The 21,772-nt window shown below is 40.6% G+C and overlaps 3 protein-coding genes across 6 annotated transcripts in view; all 3 read left to right on the top strand.

Moving 5' to 3' along the window:
* The first annotated feature begins 596 nt into the window (after positions 1-596).
* On the top strand, positions 597-13,108 carry ttll4 (tubulin tyrosine ligase-like family, member 4). Of its 3 annotated transcripts, none has more exons than XM_066641041.1 (19): positions 597-758; positions 2,763-4,243; positions 4,493-4,575; positions 4,737-4,785; positions 5,813-5,931; positions 6,096-6,206; positions 6,370-6,446; positions 6,816-7,010; positions 7,171-7,253; positions 7,409-7,537; positions 7,699-7,821; positions 8,148-8,246; positions 9,732-9,866; positions 10,160-10,297; positions 10,520-10,613; positions 10,706-10,916; positions 11,153-11,223; positions 12,139-12,218; positions 12,301-13,108. In XM_066641041.1, exons 2-19 carry the CDS (start codon positions 2,829-2,831, stop codon positions 12,488-12,490), a joined length of 3,402 nt encoding a protein of 1,133 aa, XP_066497138.1. In that variant the 5' UTR covers positions 597-758; positions 2,763-2,828; the 3' UTR covers positions 12,491-13,108. The 3 variants fall into 3 exon arrangements, with proteins under 3 accessions (XP_066497138.1, XP_066497137.1, XP_066497139.1); XM_066641040.1 differs by having other exon boundaries at positions 4,734-4,785; positions 12,301-13,107; XM_066641042.1 differs by lacking the exons at positions 597-758; positions 2,763-4,243; positions 4,493-4,575; positions 4,737-4,785 and adding an exon at positions 5,148-5,425 and having other exon boundaries at positions 12,301-13,092.
* A 675-nt stretch (positions 13,109-13,783) lies between these two features.
* On the top strand, positions 13,784-21,297 carry prkag3b (protein kinase, AMP-activated, gamma 3b non-catalytic subunit). Its single transcript, XM_066640926.1, has 13 exons — positions 13,784-13,916; positions 14,346-14,528; positions 15,122-15,173; positions 15,387-15,499; positions 17,345-17,426; positions 18,068-18,126; positions 18,240-18,285; positions 18,644-18,698; positions 18,791-18,917; positions 19,009-19,174; positions 19,275-19,312; positions 19,492-19,638; positions 21,181-21,297. The coding sequence occupies exons 2-13, from the start codon at positions 14,511-14,513 to the stop codon at positions 21,295-21,297; spliced, it is 1,020 nt and encodes a 339-aa protein (XP_066497023.1). The 5' UTR covers positions 13,784-13,916; positions 14,346-14,510.
* The window catches only part of fer1l6 (fer-1 like family member 6), a 33,603-nt gene continuing 33,034 nt past the window's right edge, over positions 21,204-21,772 (top strand). The window contains exon 1 of one of the 2 annotated variants that reach the window (XM_066640922.1): positions 21,204-21,274. The gene's annotated coding sequence lies outside the window, so the exon portion shown is untranslated. The remainder of the gene's footprint in view (positions 21,275-21,772) is intronic. The other variant, XM_066640921.1, reaches the window with a different exon arrangement.

Here is a 21,772-nt window from a genome sequence, read left to right as displayed (position 1 = left end):
TTAGGTACGAGGCTGGATGATTACTTCACTTATCCAAAAGATATTGGATAGTGTTCTATCATTCCAGACAATCACTCCATCACTTTATTGCCAGATCTACCAGATGGACAATGTGACAGGCGGTACAGGTGAGGCCAACAGGTCAACTAGCATCTAAGGTTCTCATTTGAAGATTGTAGTTTGTTATGGTCTGAGACTAAAAGAATGCAATACTTGCAGACTTTGTAAAGACTGGACACCTGATTATCACTGTCTGATTCAAAGCCCTGTACCAGGGTCAGGCGGGTGTTTCGCTCCCTCTAGCCAACTATTCTGTATGGTGACTTTAGAAGAATGGGTGGCTGTTTACGGATTATGGCAATGCCCTTCTATGAAGATTATACAGTATTTAACAGTGCAGCTAAGCACCTGTGTGAGCAATGGGTGCACCACGGGAACAACTGTTTTAGAAAGCTGTCTGGATACTTTCAAGCATATCATAAACATGTAACTAAGGGTTGTCTACTCTGTGTATCTTTAAATCTACCTATTAAGGGCTGAGCAGTGCTTAAAATGTCGGGTGCTGTATACTGTGTTATGTTGGTGTTTCTGTGTGTCGTTGCTAGGAGGCAGACAGAAGCCGCGCCGGCGCCGCGCAGAGCAAAACCCAGCGAGCCGCGGCGTTATGAACTGAGCGCGGCTCTGAGAGCCGGCACGGTCCACTGAGACACACGCCTCACCGTAATGTAGACGGAACACATTACTCGCTTCTTACTCAGGTAAGAGGGTATATCAGAACGGCCGCAACTAAACAGCGGCATGTGGGAACTGTGTACATGTTTTCTTCTCTTTTTTGGCTGTAATGTTACAGGCCCGCTGCTGAGGACGCTGACAGCGTGTTAGGAGTTAGCTTAGCTTAGCCGCGCTGAACTGAAACGCTGTCGGTGTTGTTAAGCGTATTTCCGAGCAGCTGCTCAAATCACATTACACTTCTTATCACCGTTCTACCTTTTCTACACTGCTGGCGTGTTATATCCCCGTGCGCTGTTTAACCCTTCTGCTAAGTTCATTAGGGATAGCCAGCCTACAACAGGCTAATGCCGCTAAGTCAGACACTGTGACAAAGCCAAGTTTTTCCCCCATCTTTTTCGCCAGCTATTTTCTTCAAGTTTCTCTTCCACTTTAAATGGTGCTTGCTTGCTGTCACAATGTGGGGCTCTGCGGCGTTTTATTTGGAATGAGGAAATTCGAAAAAGGACACAAATTCAGGCTAAAGTGTCTGGGGTACCTCTTTTTACCACATGGTCAACAAACTGCTGACAAGGGACAAGCTTATTTTCAGCTCAACTCCCATTGAATGGATAGCCTCTTATTGTAGCTTAGTGAACTAGTCTAGCTGACATTTAGCTAATTTCGTGTATTAACCAGCCTTTCCAGTGTCAGAAGGCCTAATTCTCCTGAAAATACAAAACACAACACCAGCAGTCTGTCAGTAAAGTGTTATCTCTGTAGAGAAGAACTGTTTATTGCATACTGACAGGTATTTCTCTCTTGGAAATAGGCTCTAAATATACTTTTCATGAATGAAGGTGAGACTTTCAGGGTTTAGTGACGACTGACGTGGGACTTTAGGTTCATAAACATGAATATATATAGTCCTTTACTACACACATCTGTTTAATATACAGAAACAATGACTTGTTAGCACTAATATTTACTCTACTCTAATTACTGTATACGGTAAGCTTTTTCTTTATATAGAAACCCATTATAAGGAAAAGGGACACCATGGATTCATGAACTGAACGAGTAATCTAGGAACATGCTCATCAGAAAAATGATTTTCATTACTAGGTCATTGCTTTAATCATTAAGAGACATTTAAGCTTTATCCTTAAAGAAGACTAAATGTAATGGTTTATTTGTAGGTAACCTTTTAATCATATTTGGCAGTAGTATTTATGACAAAGTACATATGTGACTAAAATTTGGATTGTTCCTAGTCACATTAAGCATGTTGAAAAGATTTCTTCACTCATTTATATTTTATTACTGTTCACATTTTGCATATTCTTCTGCATAGTTAAGAGTAAAGAGTAAAGCTGCCGTTGTATTCTTAGCTGAACCTATGTGTGCTGTTAAGTTCTTAACACCTTTATTTCCTACACAAAACATGGGAATTTCTTTTTTTAATTCATCCGAGAACTTACATTTACGTTTCAGCATAGCTGCTCGAGATGAGGGTGGGTACGTGAGCTTTGCCTGACGTAAACAAGGACTACTGACGTGCAGACTGACCAATTAAATGTTTACAGAGAAGGTTATCGACCAATAACGGTAGCTCTACAGTCAGACCGTCCAATCAGAAGATTTTACGCTACTTCACCACGCCCCCTTCTCACTCAAGCGAACCAATCGGAGTAGGGGAGGGCGGGACTAGTTTGTGAACGAAACTTCTCGAAGTTCTATGTAAGCTCTAGAAAAACAAAATCCCGGACGTTTGTGAAATTCCGCCCGGACATTTTTTTAAGTCTAAAAAAAGAGGACGTCTGGTCACACTAGATAACGTAAATAAATCAAGTAAATCCATTCAACTATCTGACTGATTTTCTGTATTTAGGTGAGATATGGTTAGGAATGGATAAACAAGCATAAATATGATGATACCCTCGGTAAAAGTCAAAATGCACTTCCACCTAGAGTAAATAAATAAGCCTTTTCCACACATTTCAGATGGATAGCTTAAACCTTTGTGATTTCACATACGTTTTTCTCCTTCATAGGTACTACTGACTCCTTAACTATCCAAGAATTAACATCCATGCCAGGAAAGTATAGGATGTCAGTTAATGGCCTCCAATGGAGCTAAAGACTTGAGAAGTGGGATGCCACAGCCAACTCTCATTATTCAAGCCAAGTCTGCAATTGTGCATTCATCCAACCCTCACGTGCCCTCTGCTATCAGTGAGAGGAAAACACATCATCCTTCAGCTCTTGGTGACTTTGTATCTCAACCTACTGTGAGAGTGGTGTATGAGCGGCCCAGTCGTATCTCAGGGATCTCCTCACAGCGTGCCTACCCATCTGTGCCTGCAGCTGTTGCCACTGTGACAAGGGCTGAGTGTGCCTGGAGTGCAGGTGTTTGTTCTTCTAACTGTGCTAGCGGTGGTACAAGAACAGCCAGTGCTGCTTCTAAGAGTCGACTTCATATCAGTAGTCCTGCTGGATTCCATAGCAACTGTCCTCTAGAGCCAAGTATCCACAGCCATCAGTCACGCTGGCAACTGGATCAACTCAGGTTAAAGTCAAGACTTTTAGGGAAGAGAGCATTTTCACCGCAGCTCTCAGTTTGTCCTTGTCCATCCCCACCCAAGAGTTCCTCTCAGCAAGCATCTGTGAGAATTGAGAAAACCATGCCTACAAACCAGTCTTATCCGTGGAATAGCAACAAGCTCAAAAGCAAAGAGGCAAAACAACCCTCTACCACCAAAGTGCCTACAAATGCCAGGCTAGAGACTTGTAACTTCCAGAAGTCCAGCACTATACTGTCTGCCTCACGATGTAATGGTGGTGAAAAAGGAGACAGCAAAACAGACGCAATGAAGCTCACTTTAACAAATTTGCCTTTGGAGGATAAATACACAGGTGTGCCTCTGAACCATGTCTTGGGAGCAAAAGACTGGCCTCAGTATGAGAAGATTGTGGCAGAAGATACTAAGGAGAATGAGTGTGTAGTGGAATGCTGTGTGGAGCATGGCATCAGTGAAGTGCCTCACAGAGTGAGAAAAATGAGCTCTGAGGATATGTTCACAGCAGCTGTGCAAAATCTCACGAAAAGTGTGGCACACTCACAAAATGGAACTTTAAACGTATCACTGAGGGCCAGTGTTAATTCTCACTGCAGTATAGGACAGGTTTCAATGACAGGTGCCACTTGCTCAACAAAAGCCTCAAAACCTTGCCTTTTTAATGGGAACGAGGAGACTAATACAGACATGGAGACCTCCAGTGCCCTTTGCCTTGATGCAAAAGCTGAGAAGCACCCCATAAACACTCCTAATCATGGAGCGACTCAGAGTAGTACTTGTGCCATTCCAGTAGAGGTCAGTCAAAAAATGACACCTCCTCAATCTCCCACAGTTTACTCAGTAACCAATGAGATATCTGCCATACATATAACTAAGAAAGGTTATGAGCATGCCGCAGAGGAGGACCGAAGCCTTTGCCCTATGGTTCTGGAAGAACCTGGACCTGGGGACAAGAGGTGAGCATACTGTGATTTATTCTTTTCATGTTGTGGAGGATGTTTGATATGATTTAATGTAACTTGTATATAAATGTATATTCTGTTGTTGAGGCTTCTGAAATATTTTGGTAAACGTGGCTGTTTTTATTTTACTCTGAAAATGAATAACATAATGGCTGTTTTAAAAGGGAAAATAAAAACGGACTGTGGTCTCTGACATATGCACAGTAAGAATACATGAAGTACTGTTGTTTCATTGTCTCTAAGACATGAGAGTGTTGCCATGCTACAAGATGAAGAGGAGGAGCTGCCAGACGAGCTGGAGAATAATTGCAGTGCAAATGACCAAGGTAACACCGCTCTTACCTCCCTTTTATATGTTCTAACCCAGAACCTATTGTACAAGTCCACACTACTAATTTAGCCCTGTCTATAGTCCAGATAATGGTCCACTTTGTTCAGATGTGTAATTAAATGTAAAGGATTTCTCCCCCCTCCCTTTCCACAGAAGGATCGGATTGTGACGCCTTCTCAGCAACCTCTATGACAACCTCATCAAAGTAATTTATCTATGTTTATTATTTAAAATACTAGCGCTTCAGTAAAACACATTGTTTGCTCCACTTCCCTTGTCACATTTTTCCATTTTCTCTCACATTTTTTGATTAGTCCCTTGTATCTATATTTGATGAGCTGTGAGATGTTTGCGTTGGATGTACCTTTACAGCAGATATTCTGTCATTTCAAGTCCGTTCAAAGTTTGCTCAGTCTTTAAACTAGGTTGTCTTTCATGCCTTTTGCCATGCTTCTCCATTGATCACCTGATGTTACTATGGTAATGTCAACAGAGGAGTAATGCCCCTTTTTTGTAGTTGTTCTGGTGGTTGCTGTGCATGAAAAGCTAGAAAACACAGGGGACAGTAGAAAAGTCTCCCAATTGTGAATCAGTGATAAAAGTGGAACTATCCCTCTATCATAGAAAAATGAGCCTGTAGGTGAATTGTGCTGAACCTTGTGCTGCTATTGTAGTGACTTGCCATCCCAGCTGATGAGTTTTAGTGTTTTGGCTTTTTTCCCCTTTACTCAAAGTAAAGGCCCGTGTTGAGGATGGATTGAAACTCTGAGCTATGCTCTGTCAATGCTAACCTTCGTTTTTAAACCTGAACCAGAACAGGAAACATCTTGCTTCATGACTGTCATGTGAGTTACATCATACTTTACATGGTTATATTTTGACACTTTTCTTAGGCTGATGAGATATAGCTCAGTGTTTGAATCCAGTCTAAAGGGTAGGTTTTTAGTTAAGCACAGTTTAGTGATTTGTAAAATGAATAGTAAGTTTTGGAGAATCTGATTTTTTTGACATTTTGTTTATGCGCTTAGATTCATGTTTAGTGTGTTCTGTCATTTTCTGAAAATTTTACTTTTGTATTTGATGCGTAAATATGTGGTGATCTGTGTTGTTTTCAGATTTGATGTGGTGTGTGTAATTACTAGGAATAATGCATGCATTTAGTTGTACATACAAGTTTTTACATCACAGTTTAACATTAAAACATGTAAGGATTCTTGTTATTACTGTAACAGTGTTGAGGAACCAATGAACTCTGAATTGGAGGATGATAGGGTGGTTAAGCCAGCACTGGTGCCCAGCTTGTTCCCCTTCATACCCCCAACGCTGTACTTCAGTACTGCCAATGAAAAAGGTCAGCTTCACATCGTACATGCTATTAAATGACATCTGTATCCATTATATTATTTTATTCTTTTGTCTTTTTAATTTTTATGTAGCATGTTTCTGTAATTGGCCGCATATTAAAATCCTTTGTGTATATTTATTAAATACCTGTGTTGCTATGTGGTTCCATAGTGGAGTTGCTACCTTGGGAACAGAGGAAACTTCTAAAATGGAAGATGAGTACTGTAACACCCAACATAGTCAAGCACACCATCGCTAGATCACACTTCAAAGTCACCAAGAGTAAGTCGGCATGTTTCTTTTTTTTCTCCCCTCAATGGACGTGTCCCAAATATATGATTTAATTTCTAGTACATCAGGCCAACCTTGCTCTCCCACTCACTGAGGTTCCCTCTCTTTTGTTCTGACTCTGCAGAGACTTTCAAATAATTGTTCTTTGTTCCAGAGTGTCATGACTGGCTGGGATGCTGGGGCCACCATATGAAGTCACCTGGGTTCAAGGCTATTCGAGAGTACCAGAAGGTAAAAGACAAATAAGGTTACAATGTAACAATATTCAGGTATTATTAACAAATGAATGAGGTCACTAAGAGTGCATTCAGCTAATATTTATTTACTTGAGCTCCATTTTATTCGGTGCACTCTGTTAGCAGTTGTACTATGAAGTTTGTTCTACAGCACATGGATATGGTTGAAAGAGCTTAATTTTGCAATAATTATAGGAAACTTGGCTCTGATTTATTTTTGTAATTGTACAGCTGTGTTGTAATGTTGAAGGTGATTAAAAAAATAAATAAAAACAGCTCCCAAAATGGATTTGCCCATTAATATAACTGGGTTTGTTATTTTATTTTATCTAAGTTTAACAATCTTTCTGTCTCTGCCTTGCAGCTGAACCACTTCCCAGGCTCTTTTCAGATTGGACGAAAGGATCGTCTGTGGCGGAACCTGTCCAAGATGCAGGCGCGCTTTGGCAAACGGGAGTTTGGCTTCTTCCCACGCTCCTTTGTGCTCCCACAGGACATGAAACTGCTGAAGAAGGCCTGGGAGGACGGAGGGAGCAGGCAGAAATGGATTATTAAACCGGTACTGTTTGGGTCATTCATAATCATGAATTATTTATTCTCATTAGTAAAATGTCATCAATAAATGCTTTCTGTAAAGCTGCTCTGTGACATCAGTTGTAAAAAGAGTTATATAAATACATTTAGACTGATTGATGACAGTATATTTCCTGTTTTCACAGCCAGCTTCAGCCAGAGGAATTGGCATTCAGGTTATTCACAAGTGGAGTCAAATGCCACGCAAGAGACCACTTCTTGTGCAAAAGTGAGCTTTAACCGTTTAAGGGTTCTCACAGAAAGTTATTTTACAGGATTTATGTTTTTTGGGTATTTTTTTTCCAAGAAATAGCTTTGATATTTGTATGATTTACTGAACTGACCACCTTCCTTTCCATATTTTTTGTGCCTGAACTTCCACAGGTATCTTCACAAGCCCTACCTCATCAGTGGGAGTAAATTTGACCTACGTATATATGTTTATGTGACCTCTTATGACCCACTTCGTGTTTACATCTTCAATGATGGACTTGTCCGCTTCGCAAGTTGCAAGTGAGCCACCAGAGTAACATTTACCAATGAACACAAGATAGTACTGTTATTTTTAATGTAATCAATGGTCCTTAGATGAAGTGCAGTCAATAGAACAGTTATTGCAGTTTGTAAGGTCTGCTTTCTATAGTTTTTTTTTTTTTTTCTTCCCCCCGCTGCAGATACTCCTCCTCCATGAAAAGCCTGAGCAACAAATTCATGCACCTGACCAACTACAGTGTGAACAAGAAGAACTCAGAGTATCAGACCAACAGTGATGACAAGGCTTGCCAGGGTCACAAATGGTAAACAAGGAAAAGTTTTCCTGTTTCAGAGGTGCACTGAAAATCATGTCCCATAATGAACCATTTTATTACACTACTTTCTTGTAAGGTCTCCAGAATTTAATTTCCCATACCTGGCTTTTCTAATCATCTCAAACAAGCCCCAGAGGTGTCAGGGCAGGTCTTAATGCCTTCACGATCTGTTGTTTAATTTCCAAATCTGATTTTTCCACCAATGTCGTCCAATTTCACTACGAAACATGTATTTTTCAAACAAAATCATTTGGATGGACACATGCATAGATTATAACTCAAATGTTCTGCTAATTGATGTTTGTTTTCTGAAGGGCACTGAAGGCATTGTGGCAATATCTGAGTTCCAAAGGAATCAACACTACTCTCATCTGGGAGAAGATTAAGGACATGGTCATCAAAACCATCATTGCGTAAGTGGTTGAACTCATTATCCTGATAGAAGCTGCTTGTGTATATAATGTGTATTTCACACTTTAATATTCATGATTGAAATATCTGACCTCTGTCATCACCCTAGACATTGTATTAAGTCATCACTCCGGGTAGTGCCTGCATTTTACTCTCTACTCTGTTAGGCACTGGTCATTCATTTTTTATTTATGGCTGATGGAAGACACATTTTTTAATTATTAGCCCATTGTTTAAAGCTGAAACTCACACTTTTATTAGGCCATGCAGGCATTTTATTACATTACACAAAATTTTTGTTTCTATTTAAATTAAGCATATAGAGTTTTACCTTAGAAGTGGAAGACAGCTAGCTACATAGCTCAATTAGTTATGCTACACGATTGAATAATAATGTTAATCATAATGTGTAATTATTTGTCATTGTACAACGAAATGTGTTTTCCACATGGCAGTGGCAGTGGCAGTGAACACACACACACACACACACACACTAGTGCACTAGGGCTGGTTAACACAGACCCAGAGCGGTGGGCAGCCATCCCCGGCACCCAGGGAGAGTCTGGGGGTTTCATTGACTTGCTCAAGGGCACGTCAGCCATAGATGTTCCTGCAGGTCCTCCGATACCATGTTGAGTCCTCTAAACATTAGGCCAAGGCTACCCCATTTAGGCCCTGTCTACATGGATCCATTTATTTTTAATAAAAAGGGGCTGTAGTGTCCTTTTTAAAAGACATCAAAACATCATGAAGCATGAGAAACAGAGGATTACACCATATTTCCTGTGTAGTGCACAATGCACGCCATGATGTTACTGATTCTAGATCTTAATGTTCTGTTATGTTTTTAATACAACATGGTTTATATTTATTCTTATGCGGGAATCTGAAATCTAGTGCTATCTGCATGTGTACATTGTAGTTGTATGACTTACGTAATTCACTGCATAGGGAGTGAGTAGCTATTTTAATTTCAGCTAGAGACAGGCACGATGTGTAATGACAACATTTCTAATAATCCCTACCTTGGAGAGTTTTTTTACGTAAATCTGTTTTCAGTGACCTAAAACATCATTTTCATGTGGAAGGGAGGTCAAAATTTAGACCCAATAAATAAATAAATAATTTACAGCATAAAATCTTAAGTCATAATAATTCAGGGGTAGAGTCAGTGGACTCCAGATTCCAACAGTAAAAACACATGCCCATTATGCCCTGTGGATCAGACCCGTGTTTTTTAGAGCTACAGTTGGGTTTTCTTTAATAACAGGAAAGTTGGATTTCATCTTTATTTACATTTCTTTATTTTAATAATGTTTGTAACACTTTATTTTGACTGATCAGGTTTGTTTCTCAAGAGATTCTCTGGAGTTTGTGTATTAAAGGGGCATACATTTCACACACAATAGAGTCAGATTGGGCTTGTTCTGGGGTAATACTGGATTGTTGTAAAATTAATCAGTTGTCTGTTCTCTCTCCACTGCCAGGTCTGACCCATACGTGAACACCCTTGTGAAGATGCATGTACGCTCCCCTTACAGCTGTCATGAGCTGTTTGGTTTTGACATCATGCTGGATGAGAACCTTAAGCCATGGGTGCTAGAAGTCAACATCTCACCCAGGTACTAATCTTGGCAGCAGTGCATGTCTGAACAATACTGCTGTTTACTTATGCTATTAAAGGTTGAGAACTGAGTTTTAGTAGCTTTACCAACCGGTGTCAAATTGCAGAATGATAGATACATTAATTTGTATATTTACAATTAACCACCTGTGATTTGGAATAATTGGGGGGGAAAAACTTTTTGTGCTGTGTATATGGCAAGATCTATTCGGAATTTAATTTTTCATTGATGTTCTTGGCCAAACACACACACACATTTGTGAGAACAAATGGGTTTCTCTGTCTATATAGCCTCCACTCCAACAGTGCTCTGGACGTGAGCATTAAAGGTCAGATGATTCGGGATGTGCTGAACCTGGCTGGCTTCGTACTGCCTCACAAAGATGACGTTGTCCCCCCCAATAGCAGTGACAGCAGCTCCACCAGCAGGTTAGAAAAGTACTTTAATACATCGATTACTTAAGCAGTGTCCCCACAGCAAGTCATTTTTAATTTGTCTTAATTTCTAGAATTATTCTTTTAATTAATACAGACTAAACGGGACATTTTATATCGGACAAAGTTTAACCCATCAGCGTCAACCAAATGCTATGAATTGTATGTATTTTTAGCTAATGGTCACATAATAATTTTGAACTGTGTTAAATTCAGTGTGTGTGGAGTGCGTGAGAAATCAAGATTTGACCTGTCTCCTGATGAGAAAGTGAAGAGAGCCTTCTTTCTCACCCAGCGCTGTGTGGACCAGGTACATGCATTTAAACTCGGGATTCCTGATTCTGTTAAAACTAATGTTCAAATGTATTTAACTCTGTAAATAACTTTTCAATGTGTTTTTAGGAGTTTTACTCAACAGTTTTGGATGTGCTGACCCCTGATGATGTGCGTGTTTTGGCTGAGAGTGAAAATGAGTTGAGTCGGCACGGTGAATTCGAGCGCGTATTCCCTTCTCCTGCTTCATCTCGCTACCTCCGCTTCTTTGAACACCCGCGCTACCTCAACATCCTCCTGAATCAGTGGGAACAGAAATACTACCAGAATCGGAGCAAAGGTGTCTATCTGTCTCTTTCTGTCCTGAGTACAGAGTATTACACGTGCAATCAAATATTTTTGCAATTTCTAAAAAAGAAAACTAATTTGTTGATGATACATGCATAAAGTGATAAACATGATGTTGCTACTCCAGAACTCGCACATTGCCTCTTTCATGTCTTCAGTTTCTGGTGCTGTGCATATATTTTGAACTGAATTATCTGTCAGTAATACATGTTTCTTGAACTACTGAAGGTCTTGAACTGCTGAAAAGTCTGTGCCAGAAAAAAGTGCACCTGGAGAACGTTGTTGACTCTGCACATCAGGTGAGTATTAAAATATATTTGGTAAAATTTTCCCCATGGCGACACGGTGGTGCAGCAGGTAGTTTCGCAGTCACACAGCTCCAGTGACCTGGAGGTTGTGGGTTCGATTCCCGCTCCAGGTGACTGTCTGTGAGGAGTTTGGTGTGTTCTCCCTGTGTCTGCGTGGGTTTCCTCCGGGTGACTGTCTTTGAGGAGTGAGGTGTGTTCTCCCTGTGTGTGTGTGTGGGTTTCCTCTGGGTGACTGTCTGTGAGGAGTGTGGTGTGTTCTCTGTGTCTGCGTGGGTTTCCTCCGGGTGACTGTCTGAGGAGTGTGGTGTGTTCTCCCTGTGTCTTCGTGGGTTTCCTCCGGGTGACTGTCTGTGAGGAGTGTGGTGTGTTCTCCCTGTGTCTGCGTGGGTTTCCTCCGGGTGACTGTCTGTGAGGAGTGTGGTGTGTTCTCCCTGTGTCTGCGTGGGTTTCCTCCGGGTGCTCCGGTTTCCTCCCACAGTCCAAAAACACACGTTGGTAGGTGGATTGGTGACTCAAAAGTGTCCGTAGGTGTGAGTGTGTGTGTGTTGCCCTGTGAAGGACTGGTGCCCCTTCCAGGGTAAATTCCCACCTTTTGCCCAATGATTCCACCGTGACCCTGAACTGGATAAGCGCTTACAGATAATGAATTGAATGAATGAAGATTTTCCCCATAAATAAGTATTAGTATCACAGCAGTAATGAGACAGACTGTAACAATAAAGGCCTTAACACACCAAACCTGATTTATGAGTTCTGTTTGTCTGCTGTCAAAGAATTAATTCAAATATGTTATCAAATACATGTCACGTCTATTATGTGACTATTTATCTGTGATCATGAACATCATTGTTTATCACTGATGTGTTTATATATTTATTTTTTCCCTCCCCTTTGCCTGATTCCCAGTGGTCTTCAAAATACTACCATGGGTACAGATCTGACATCAACAATGCATCGTCAGCTAAAACAGAGCTGACTAAATCAAGGTACAACACAACACATTGTTTCAGTTCATATCTTTTTTTCAGGATCCACTTCTGGGTTCTAACACTGATTTGTTTTTTGCAGTGTTGTGGTGAGCCAGACTCTGAGGTCTCATGTGGATGATGATGATGATGATGATGATGATGATGATGACTGGTCTGATCACGAGGTTCAGTCAGTGACTTCCAGTCTTCCTGACATGAGTCTGCTGGGTTCAGTGAGCCCCAGCCCCAGCCCTAGCCTGGCCAGTGACAGCCTGCTTCATCTCAAATAGCTCTGAGACTAGCCATACACATGGAACAGTTGACATCTTGGGCTTAAAACCACGCACAAAAACACCCCCCCTCACCCCCTCACTTTTTTCACTTTACAGTCTTAAGTCTGTTATCTTTCCTGCTCAGGAGGTGATGTACAGGCATGGGGCACGGATGAGAAAGTGTAGCATTCTGGTCAAACTGATGAGGACTGTATCACAGACATTTTGCCTTTTCCCTAACTTTGTTTTAAGGAAAACCAAGTAGAGTTCTTTAAAGCACACAGTTATATTTATAATGTGTGTTTGTATATGCAACCTTTTCTTCTGTTGGGAGGAGCTAATTTGGAGTCGTGCCCCTGTGCAGGAGCCAGTGAGATTCCTGTCATACTTTGTTTACAATTTTAGGTCTGCCCACTGTTGAGGGTCAGTATTACTTACAAGTGAATTTACTGACAAGTGAATTTAAAGACTTTCAAAACATAGTAATAATAATAATGTTTTTTGTAATAATGGTCATAAATCTAAAGAAATGTATAATTTTATCAGCATTTCCCAGTAAATATAATAAATGTTCTGGTTTAGGGATTTGTTATTAAAATTGCTTGAAATAAATTGACCAGTGCTGCTGTTTGTCACTGATTTGACTTCATGAACTAATGGTGTTTTACGAATGAGTAGTAGGAGGCTTTCTAATTATTTGTGACCTACTTAAGTTTATTTACAGAGACTGTTAGAGTCCTGTGTGTTTCAAGTTGTTTGTGTGTAGCAACTGCTACAACAGGTCCTTGGAATATTAACTCATGTTAATGTGTGCCTTACTTCACAAAAAGGGACTTTTAGTGTTAGTGTGCAGGGCTTTTATTTTATTATTTATATTTATATATATATATATATATATATATATATATATATATATATATAAAATTAGGGTGACCAGACGTCCTCTTTTACCCGGACATGTCCTCTTTTTTAGACTTTAAAAATGTCCGGGCGGGAATTCACAAACGTCCGGGATTTTGTTTTTCTAGAGTTTACATAAACTTCGAGAAGTTTCGTTCACAAACTAGTCCCGCCCTCCCCTACTCCGATTGGTTTCGGTTGAGCGAGAAGGGGGCGTGGTGAAGTAGCCTCAAATCGTCTGATTGGACGCTCTGACTGTAGAGCTGCCGTTATTGGTCGATAACCTTCTCTGTAAACATTTAATTGGTCAGTCTGCACGTCAGTAGCCCTTGTTTACGTCAGGCAAAGCTCCTGTACCTACCCTCATCTCGAGCAGCTATGCCGAAACGTAAATGTAAGTTCTCGGATGAATTAAAAACGAAATTCCCATGTTTTGTGTAGCAAATAAAGGTGCACATAAGTTCGGCTAAGCATACAACCCCCGAGCCATGCTAAAAGAAATAGCTGAACACCTGAAGCTACACAACCTCTCAGGACACAGGAGGTAAAAAAAAAAATAGCCATTTTGAAAATCCTTGCTACTAGCCACCATGACATCTTTATAGGGACAAATGTAGAGAAAGATTTATGTTACCAAAGCGTTCTTTACTAGCATGAATTTACCTGGTTATTTTCCATGAGCTAAATTAATTTAATAGGATTAAATGCCAGTGCCACCATGGAAAGATCAGGTTTAAATGAGTTTTCAAGATGCTTTGCGTCTTCATCAATATACAATATGCTTTAATCATTTCTGCACGATGTGGTGCAAGTTTAGCCCTTTTTCGTTGTAAACACTAAAGTGAGCCATTACCCTATCAATATCACAGAAGTGGGCTTTAACATAATTTCCCCTGCCAAAGTTATTACACTTGAGCTTCTCAGTAATTTGAGCACTGTAGCCCACCCTCTGCTGTGTACAATTACTTTCTAGTCTGTGGTTCCCCCTCCCCCCATTGGCCTGACCAGTCCCTCTGCATGCCTGGATCCTCTCCTGATTTAGACACTGCAACAGTATTCTGGGGGACTAGAGCACAGTGGAGAATGGTGACTGAAGTGTAGACGGTGAAGTCTTGCACTGTACCCCTCACTTACAAACATGGACTATGTTCCTGAGGTAAGCCACTGAGTAAATTGTGTGTGTCAAAGAATTTTGTTTGAGTAACGCATGCTGCATTTCAGCCTGGAACCTGCTGCTTTTGGTGTTGCAATGGTTATAACACTGATTTAAAAGTACTGTCAAGTGCAGGATTGTGATGGTAAGAAGTAATTTGCTAGTTCTTTAAAACTGGTAAATATTCTTTCTGCCAAGTCCTGTGAGGGGATTAGTTCACTGTCACAGTTGCTTGCAGAAGTATACATTTAGTCTGCGCAATTAAAGGCATGGCCATGTTGTCATAATGATTTCTGAGACAGCAATTTAAAAACTAATTAAATACATGAATCATGAGCAGCAGTAGAGTTAGACGGCTTTGGTGGTGAGTGTGGTAAAAGAGTTGAGTTGACACGGCAAATATTTGTATAAAATGACATAAGAATCGACCTAGTGCACATGCCTCTGCTGTTTGCTTTGAGAGATGAAGAGACAACTAGACAGAGATATACATCATTTCAGCTGAGAGCAGTTTGGATGCTGTAATTCCATAATTGCTGCCTAACTGGAATTTACCCATCTGTTTTTTTAGAATACTAGTTTTTCTTCTTTTACAGTTTCCCCAGGTTCCCTCCATGGAGGATGAGGGACTTATCATGAAGAGGACAGGTATTGGCCTTGTGTTGACTGTAAAAGCACTCTTTGAAAACATCAGTTCTACTGCCTAGTGACGTCATGAATTACTCAAAGCAAGACTTTTTGTGCGAGTGCTTCGGGATAGTTTAAATTCTGTGTAAAATAAATGTTACTGTAGTTCACACCTGTGCAGAGTCAGACTGATCGACCTGCAGCAGGGTTCTCCTCCCCTGCATTTCTTTACAGAAGCTGCTCCAGATCTTGATGCGGACACCTACACCAAGTTCTTCATGAGACACTGCTGCTATGATGCCATTCCAACCAGTTCCAAACTGCTGATCTTTGATACTACATTGCAGGTGATAAACACTGATCAGCCGTTAAACCGTCATAAAAATTAGCTACTTGATCTGCATTTATTGTCCATTTTATCAGCTACACTGAGCATATATAAGTGAAGATTGTAATTCTACAGCTACATACTGTAATTAATATATTGCTTTTCACAGTTTGTTAGCCTCCATCACCCTGTCTTTAGTGGTCAGGGCCACCGCATCAGAGGTAGTATATAAGTGGTTGATCATTCTCAGTACTGCAGTGATACTGATGGGTGTTGTTCTGGTGCATGTGGATGAAACACAGGACTCCTGTTGGATCTGTAATCATTGTGTCCATGCACTGACCTTTGTCTTTGAAACATCTACCTTGTTGGTCCAGCTTTTAGATGTAATGTCAGAGACAGTAACTCTTTTAATGAAATTTGCTTTAGTTAACCAATAGTCCTTTGCGTTGAAGAAACAGAGCCTGATCCACTTTTACAAGCACAGCACCACTACCACCACATCAGTGTCTCTACTCTACAGTGCAAAGACTGATTCATCAGCCAAATAATACTGCAATATCAGGACCCTTTTTTTATTTTATAAAAATAAAAACAGAATGCAATTATATGCAAATAAATTAAAGCCTATATTTAATTGAAAATACAATCAAAACTATATTTTAACTATGTTTAAATGTTTTTATGAAAAGGCCTTGTTTATTTTAGTAAGGCAAGGCCAATTCACATTACAACAGCATGGCTCCTTAGTAAAAGAGTGTGGGAGCTAAACTAGTCCAGTCCAATGTAGAACCTGAGCTGTTGAGCAGCTAAAATCCTAATACAAAGCAAGAATTAAAAAAAAAAAAAAAACAGTTTACTTTCAAAACTACAGCAGCTGGACAACTAAGTTTGCAAATGCTTTCAGTTGTTAAAACAAGTGGTGACGTAACACAGTAATACTCTCCCAAATATTTTGAACATGTATCTGGCATCAAATTCATTCATTCATTCATTATCTGTAAGCATTTATCCAGTTCAGGGTCGCGGTGGGTCCAGAGCCTACCTGGAATCATTGGGCACAAGGCAGGAATACACCCTGGAGGGGGCACCAGTCCTTCACAGGGCTACACACACTCACACATTCACTCACACACTCACACCTACGGACACTTTTGCGTCACCAATCCACCTACCAACATGTGTTTGTGTTTTTGAACTGTTGGAGGAAACCGGAGCACCCGGAGGAAACCCACACAGACACAGAGAGAACACACCACACTCTTCACAGACAGTCACCCGGAGGAAACCCACGCAGACACAGGGAGAACACACCACACTCCTCACAGACAGTCACCCGGAGGAAACCCACGCAGACACAGGGAGAACACACCACACTCCTCACAGACAGTCACCCGGAGGAAACCCACGCAGACACAGGGAGAACACACCAAACTCCTCACAGACAGTCACCCGGAGGAAACCCACACAGACACAGGGAGAACACACCACACTCCTCACAGACAGTCACCCGGAGCAGGACACGAACCCACAACCTCCAGGTCCCTGAAGCTGTTTGACTGCGACACTAACCTGCTGCGCCACCGTGCCGCCCCGGTATCAAATTCAAATTGGGCAAATACACTTTCTCATGTTCAGGATTTAAAATATAGCCTTTGTACTCTTTCATACGAAATATTGCACAACATTGCATTTTATTTTTATTCACATTTCACACAATGTGCCATTCTTTTTGGAAATGAGGTTGTATAATTGTATTAGGTATTAATTTTATATTCTGTTAGAAATGAACTGTTCTTCACTACATAATAGTTTGAGGATTGAGTCATAACATATTTATAATAACTGGAATTGCTTACCATAGGTGAAGAAGGCATTTTTTGCATTAGTTGCTAATGGAGTCAGAGCTGCACCTTTATGGGACAACAAGCAGCAGTGTTTTGTAGGTAAGGACCTGAGCACTGAATGCCATGCACTATAACCTTTAAAGGCATAACTCAAAAATGTATAATCAGCGCACCAAGACACGTTAGCTAAGCTGAATGATGCCACAAAGCTATAGTTCAGTATCATTTTTATTTTCTGTGTCCTGTATTCTGTCCTGAACATCAGGCTCTTAAAAGTTAAATTTAAATACATTAACTTAAATAAGTACTGATTACCATTCATCTCTGGTGTTCATTAAAAGGTGCTCATTGCTTCCCTAAAATAACTGAATTTCCCAAAAGTACTTTCACCTCAGCAGTTCTTAAACTGTTGATTTTCAATGACACAACCCCTCTACCTCCTAAGTTCATGCTTTAGTTAGAAATGTCAGGTTAGTGATCTTATCCTCCGCTCCTCCCCAGGGTATTAATAGACTCCCATCTTCACTAGGCGACTGACCTCTGTAAAAAAGACTTAGGTGTGAGAAACTCATTATGCAAACAACATTTAAGCTCTTTGTGTTTGTGTGCGTTATTCACAGGTACTTGTATTAGATTTAGCTCGTATTAACTTGAGCAAGGCTAGCTCTGTGTTTGCTGTGAAAGAATTAAATAGCAGGTTTTGAATGTCGTACTAAATGTGTGTCCCTAATATTTTACAGGAATGCTTACGATAACAGACTTCATTAACATTCTCCATCGATATTACAAATCACCCATGGTAAGTATTTCAGGTTTAAGCTTTCTTTTCACTGATATATCTCTGTTTGGTCAAACTGAACCGATCAAGCAAATGATTTATTTAACTAGTCTGGCTCTCCCTTGTTGTTTTAGGTTCAGATTTATGAGTTGGAGGAACACAAGATTGAAACCTGGAGAGGTGATTGTGTACAGTTAATATACACAGATCAGCCATAACGGTCCTTTTTTGTTTCTACACTCACCGTCTATTCTCTCAGCTCCACTGAACATACAGGAGCACTTTGTAGTTCTACAATTACAGGCTGTAGTCCATCTGTTGCTCTGCATAATTGTTATAATTAATCAGTTGATAATGGACTACGATCTGTAATTGTAGGATTACTGAGTGTTCCTGTATGGACAGTGCAGCTGAGTAAAATGGGCAGTGAGTGTAGAAATAAGCAGGTGGTAGTAATTTTATGGCTGATTGGTGTATAGTCACCAGTTGCAAATGAGGCTTTTTTTTTATAGATCCTCTCTCTTCTCTCCACTTCCAGAGGTCTACCTTCAATATTCCATCACCTCTCTGATCAGCATCACCCCTGATTCCAGGTAAAACTAAGAACCCTGCAACAGTCGTCTGTTTCTTTTCTCTTTTTCTCCAGTGCTCCAGAGTGACAGAGAGTTGTGTTTTCCATCGTCAGCCTCTTTGATGCCATTTACTCTTTACTGAAGAACAAGATTCACAGGCTACCGGTCATAGATCCAGAATCAGGGAACGTTCTGCACATTCTGACCCACAAACGCATCCTGAAATTCCTTCACATCTTTGTGAGAAACTATTTTCCAGTATATTTTTTTTCTAAATTTCCTAATGAATCAGTTCCTCAAAGTAGTCTTTACGATTTTTTTTATTGAAAAGGGTTCCATGATCCCAAAGCCAAGATTCTTACAGAAGACAATTGAGGAGGTTGAAATAGGTACCTTCAAGAGGATTGCCACTGTCCAGGAGACAGCTACAGTTTATGATGCATTGACAATATTCGTTGAGCGACGAGTATCAGCCCTGCCCGTTGTGAACGAGCAAGGTACATTCTACCAGGGAGACGAGGTGACAAGGGACACTGCAGACTTTATGCATGTTCCACACTGAAGCAGAGGAATAATTTTCTGACGTGTTTTCTGTAGGTAAAGTGTTGGCGCTCTACTCCAGGTTTGATGTTATTGTGAGTGGACCAGTTTTTCACTCTTCATTTTATGCTGGAACTATATAGGACTTCCAAAGAATGGCTTCAAAAAAGGAAAATATTGAAATAATTCACTAGAGTTCATTTTTACAACAAATATCAGTATAGTTTTCATGAACTGATTAAACCCCTTTTTTCCTGCATTTTATTTGATGTAGAACCTGGCTGCTCAGAAGAATTACAATAACCTCAACATGACAATGAGAGAAGTAATCGAGAGCCGCTCATGCTGCATCGAGGGTGTCCTGAAGTGTTACCCACATGAGACACTGGAGACCATTATTGATCGTATAGCTAAAGCAGAGGTAACCCAGTCTAACCCAGTTGAGCTGTACACAAGTCTGTACACATTAAACCTGGTCTTAGCCACATACAGGGGTTAGATAATGAAACTGAAACACCTGTCATTGTAGTGTGGGAGGTTTCATGGCTAAATTGGAGCAGCCTGGTGGCCAATCTTCATTAACTGCACATTGCACCAGTAACACCATGTGCATCCAATGGTTCAAACATTGTGTCCTGAAGGCGGTGCCGTGTATCAGGACGACAATGCACCAATACACACAGCGAGACTGGTGAAAGACTGGTTTGATGAACATGAAAGTGAAGTTGAACATCTCCCATGGCCTGCACAGTCACCAGATCTAAATATTATTGAGCCACTTTGGGGTGTTTTGGAGGAGCGAGTCAGGAAACGTTTTCCTCCACCAGCACCACGTAGAGACCTGGCCACTATCTTGCAAGAAGAATGGCTTAAAATCCCTCTGACCACTGTGCAGGACTTGTGTATGTCATTCCCAAGACGAACTGACGCTGTATTGGCTGCAAAAGGAGGCCCTACACCGTACTAATAAATTATTGTGTTCTAAAACCAGGTGTTTCAGTTTGTGATGTATAATTCTAATTTAAATTCCAAACATTCTCCCATGCTGTTGTCATTTTGGTAATTGTTATATAATGTTAGAAATAAAAATAGTTATTTAAAAACAAAAAATTAATTTATTTATTAATTATCTGTAAGCACTTATCCAGTTCAGGGTCGCGGTGGGTCCAGAGTCTACCTGCAATCATTGGGCGAAAGGCAGAAACACACGCTGGAGGGGGCGTCAGTCCTTCACAGGGCAACATAGACACACACACACACGCGCACATTTACTCACACACTCAAACCTACGAACACTTTTGAGTCGCCAATCCACCTACCAACGTTTCTTTTTGGACTGTGGGAGGAAACTGGAGCACCTGGAGGAAACCCACGCAGACACAGAGAGAACACACCACACTCCTCACAGACAGTCACCCGGAGGAAACCCACACAGACACAGGGAGAACACACCACACTCCTCACAGTCAGTCACCTGGAGCAGGACTTGAACCCACAACCCTGGAGCTGTGTGATTGCGAGCAAGGAAAAGTGCTGCAAAACATGTGCATTGATGTGTTCTCTGGGATAATACTGTGTCCAAAATATGTGCTTGGGTTTGGAAGACTTAAGGATGGTGCTTTTGATGTTAGCCATTGTGTTTGTTGCATATTAATAACTTACTTTAGTTGTTGGGTTGTTATGTTTTAATTTAATAAACTGACAATTGTCGTTACTAATATTACGCAACCATTATAAGAAAATGACAAAATGCAGGAGAATGTTTGATTTTTATAACTACGTTTATATGTTACGCAAATATGGTTTAAAACTTATTTGTACACCTATTATGTCAATAAGGAATGGCCACGTAGTGAACTGGCTTCGAAAGACGCATCCTACTATTATTCTTACATGTGCAATTTGTAGCTGTTGCCAAATTGGAGACATCTCTGGTGATGATGAAATATTTACTCTCTTCTAGGTCCACCGTCTGGTTTTAGTGGATGAAGAGGACATAGTTAGGGGAATTGTCTCACTGTCTGACTTGCTGCAGGCTTTGGTCCTGACTCCAGTAGGTATTGATGCTCTTTTCTCTTAACAACTGTGGAGAGATGCTTTCTCCTCCACCTACCACAGCCCCTTCCTGTCCCAGGTAGGCAGTTTGGCCCTGTAGCTGCCTGTAATTTTCAGTCTGCTGCCAAACATTTATTTATAGGTGAAATGGCACTGTTACCGCTGCTTGAATGCCATGCCTATGCTGTGCGACTGTAATGCTACTCCTGGACTACTAAGCAGAATTTCAAATTGATCTGATCATCAGGAAGAGTATGGAATTATCAAACTAAGAATCTCCACAGGGATTTATTAAATGTAGTTGTCTCTTCAGTACCAGTAATTTGTGTACTTTATATTATTTGTGGTAGATTTTACTGGGAAAGGTTGCTTTCTGTTGTTACCGAAGAATGCCAGAGTATGTGTGGCCTTCTAGAACCCATTTTTATATTAACTTAATGCTGAGATACTAGATCAGCACTTTTCTAAAATAAGTCATGGATGCAGCTTCTAGACTGCAT

This window comes from Hoplias malabaricus, chromosome 12, assembly GCF_029633855.1.
Source record: "Hoplias malabaricus isolate fHopMal1 chromosome 12, fHopMal1.hap1, whole genome shotgun sequence".
NCBI classification, from domain to species: Eukaryota; Metazoa; Chordata; class Actinopteri; order Characiformes; family Erythrinidae; genus Hoplias; species Hoplias malabaricus.
The sequence above is the reverse complement of the archived record's forward strand: the minus strand, read 5'-3'. Positions and strand labels throughout refer to the sequence as shown.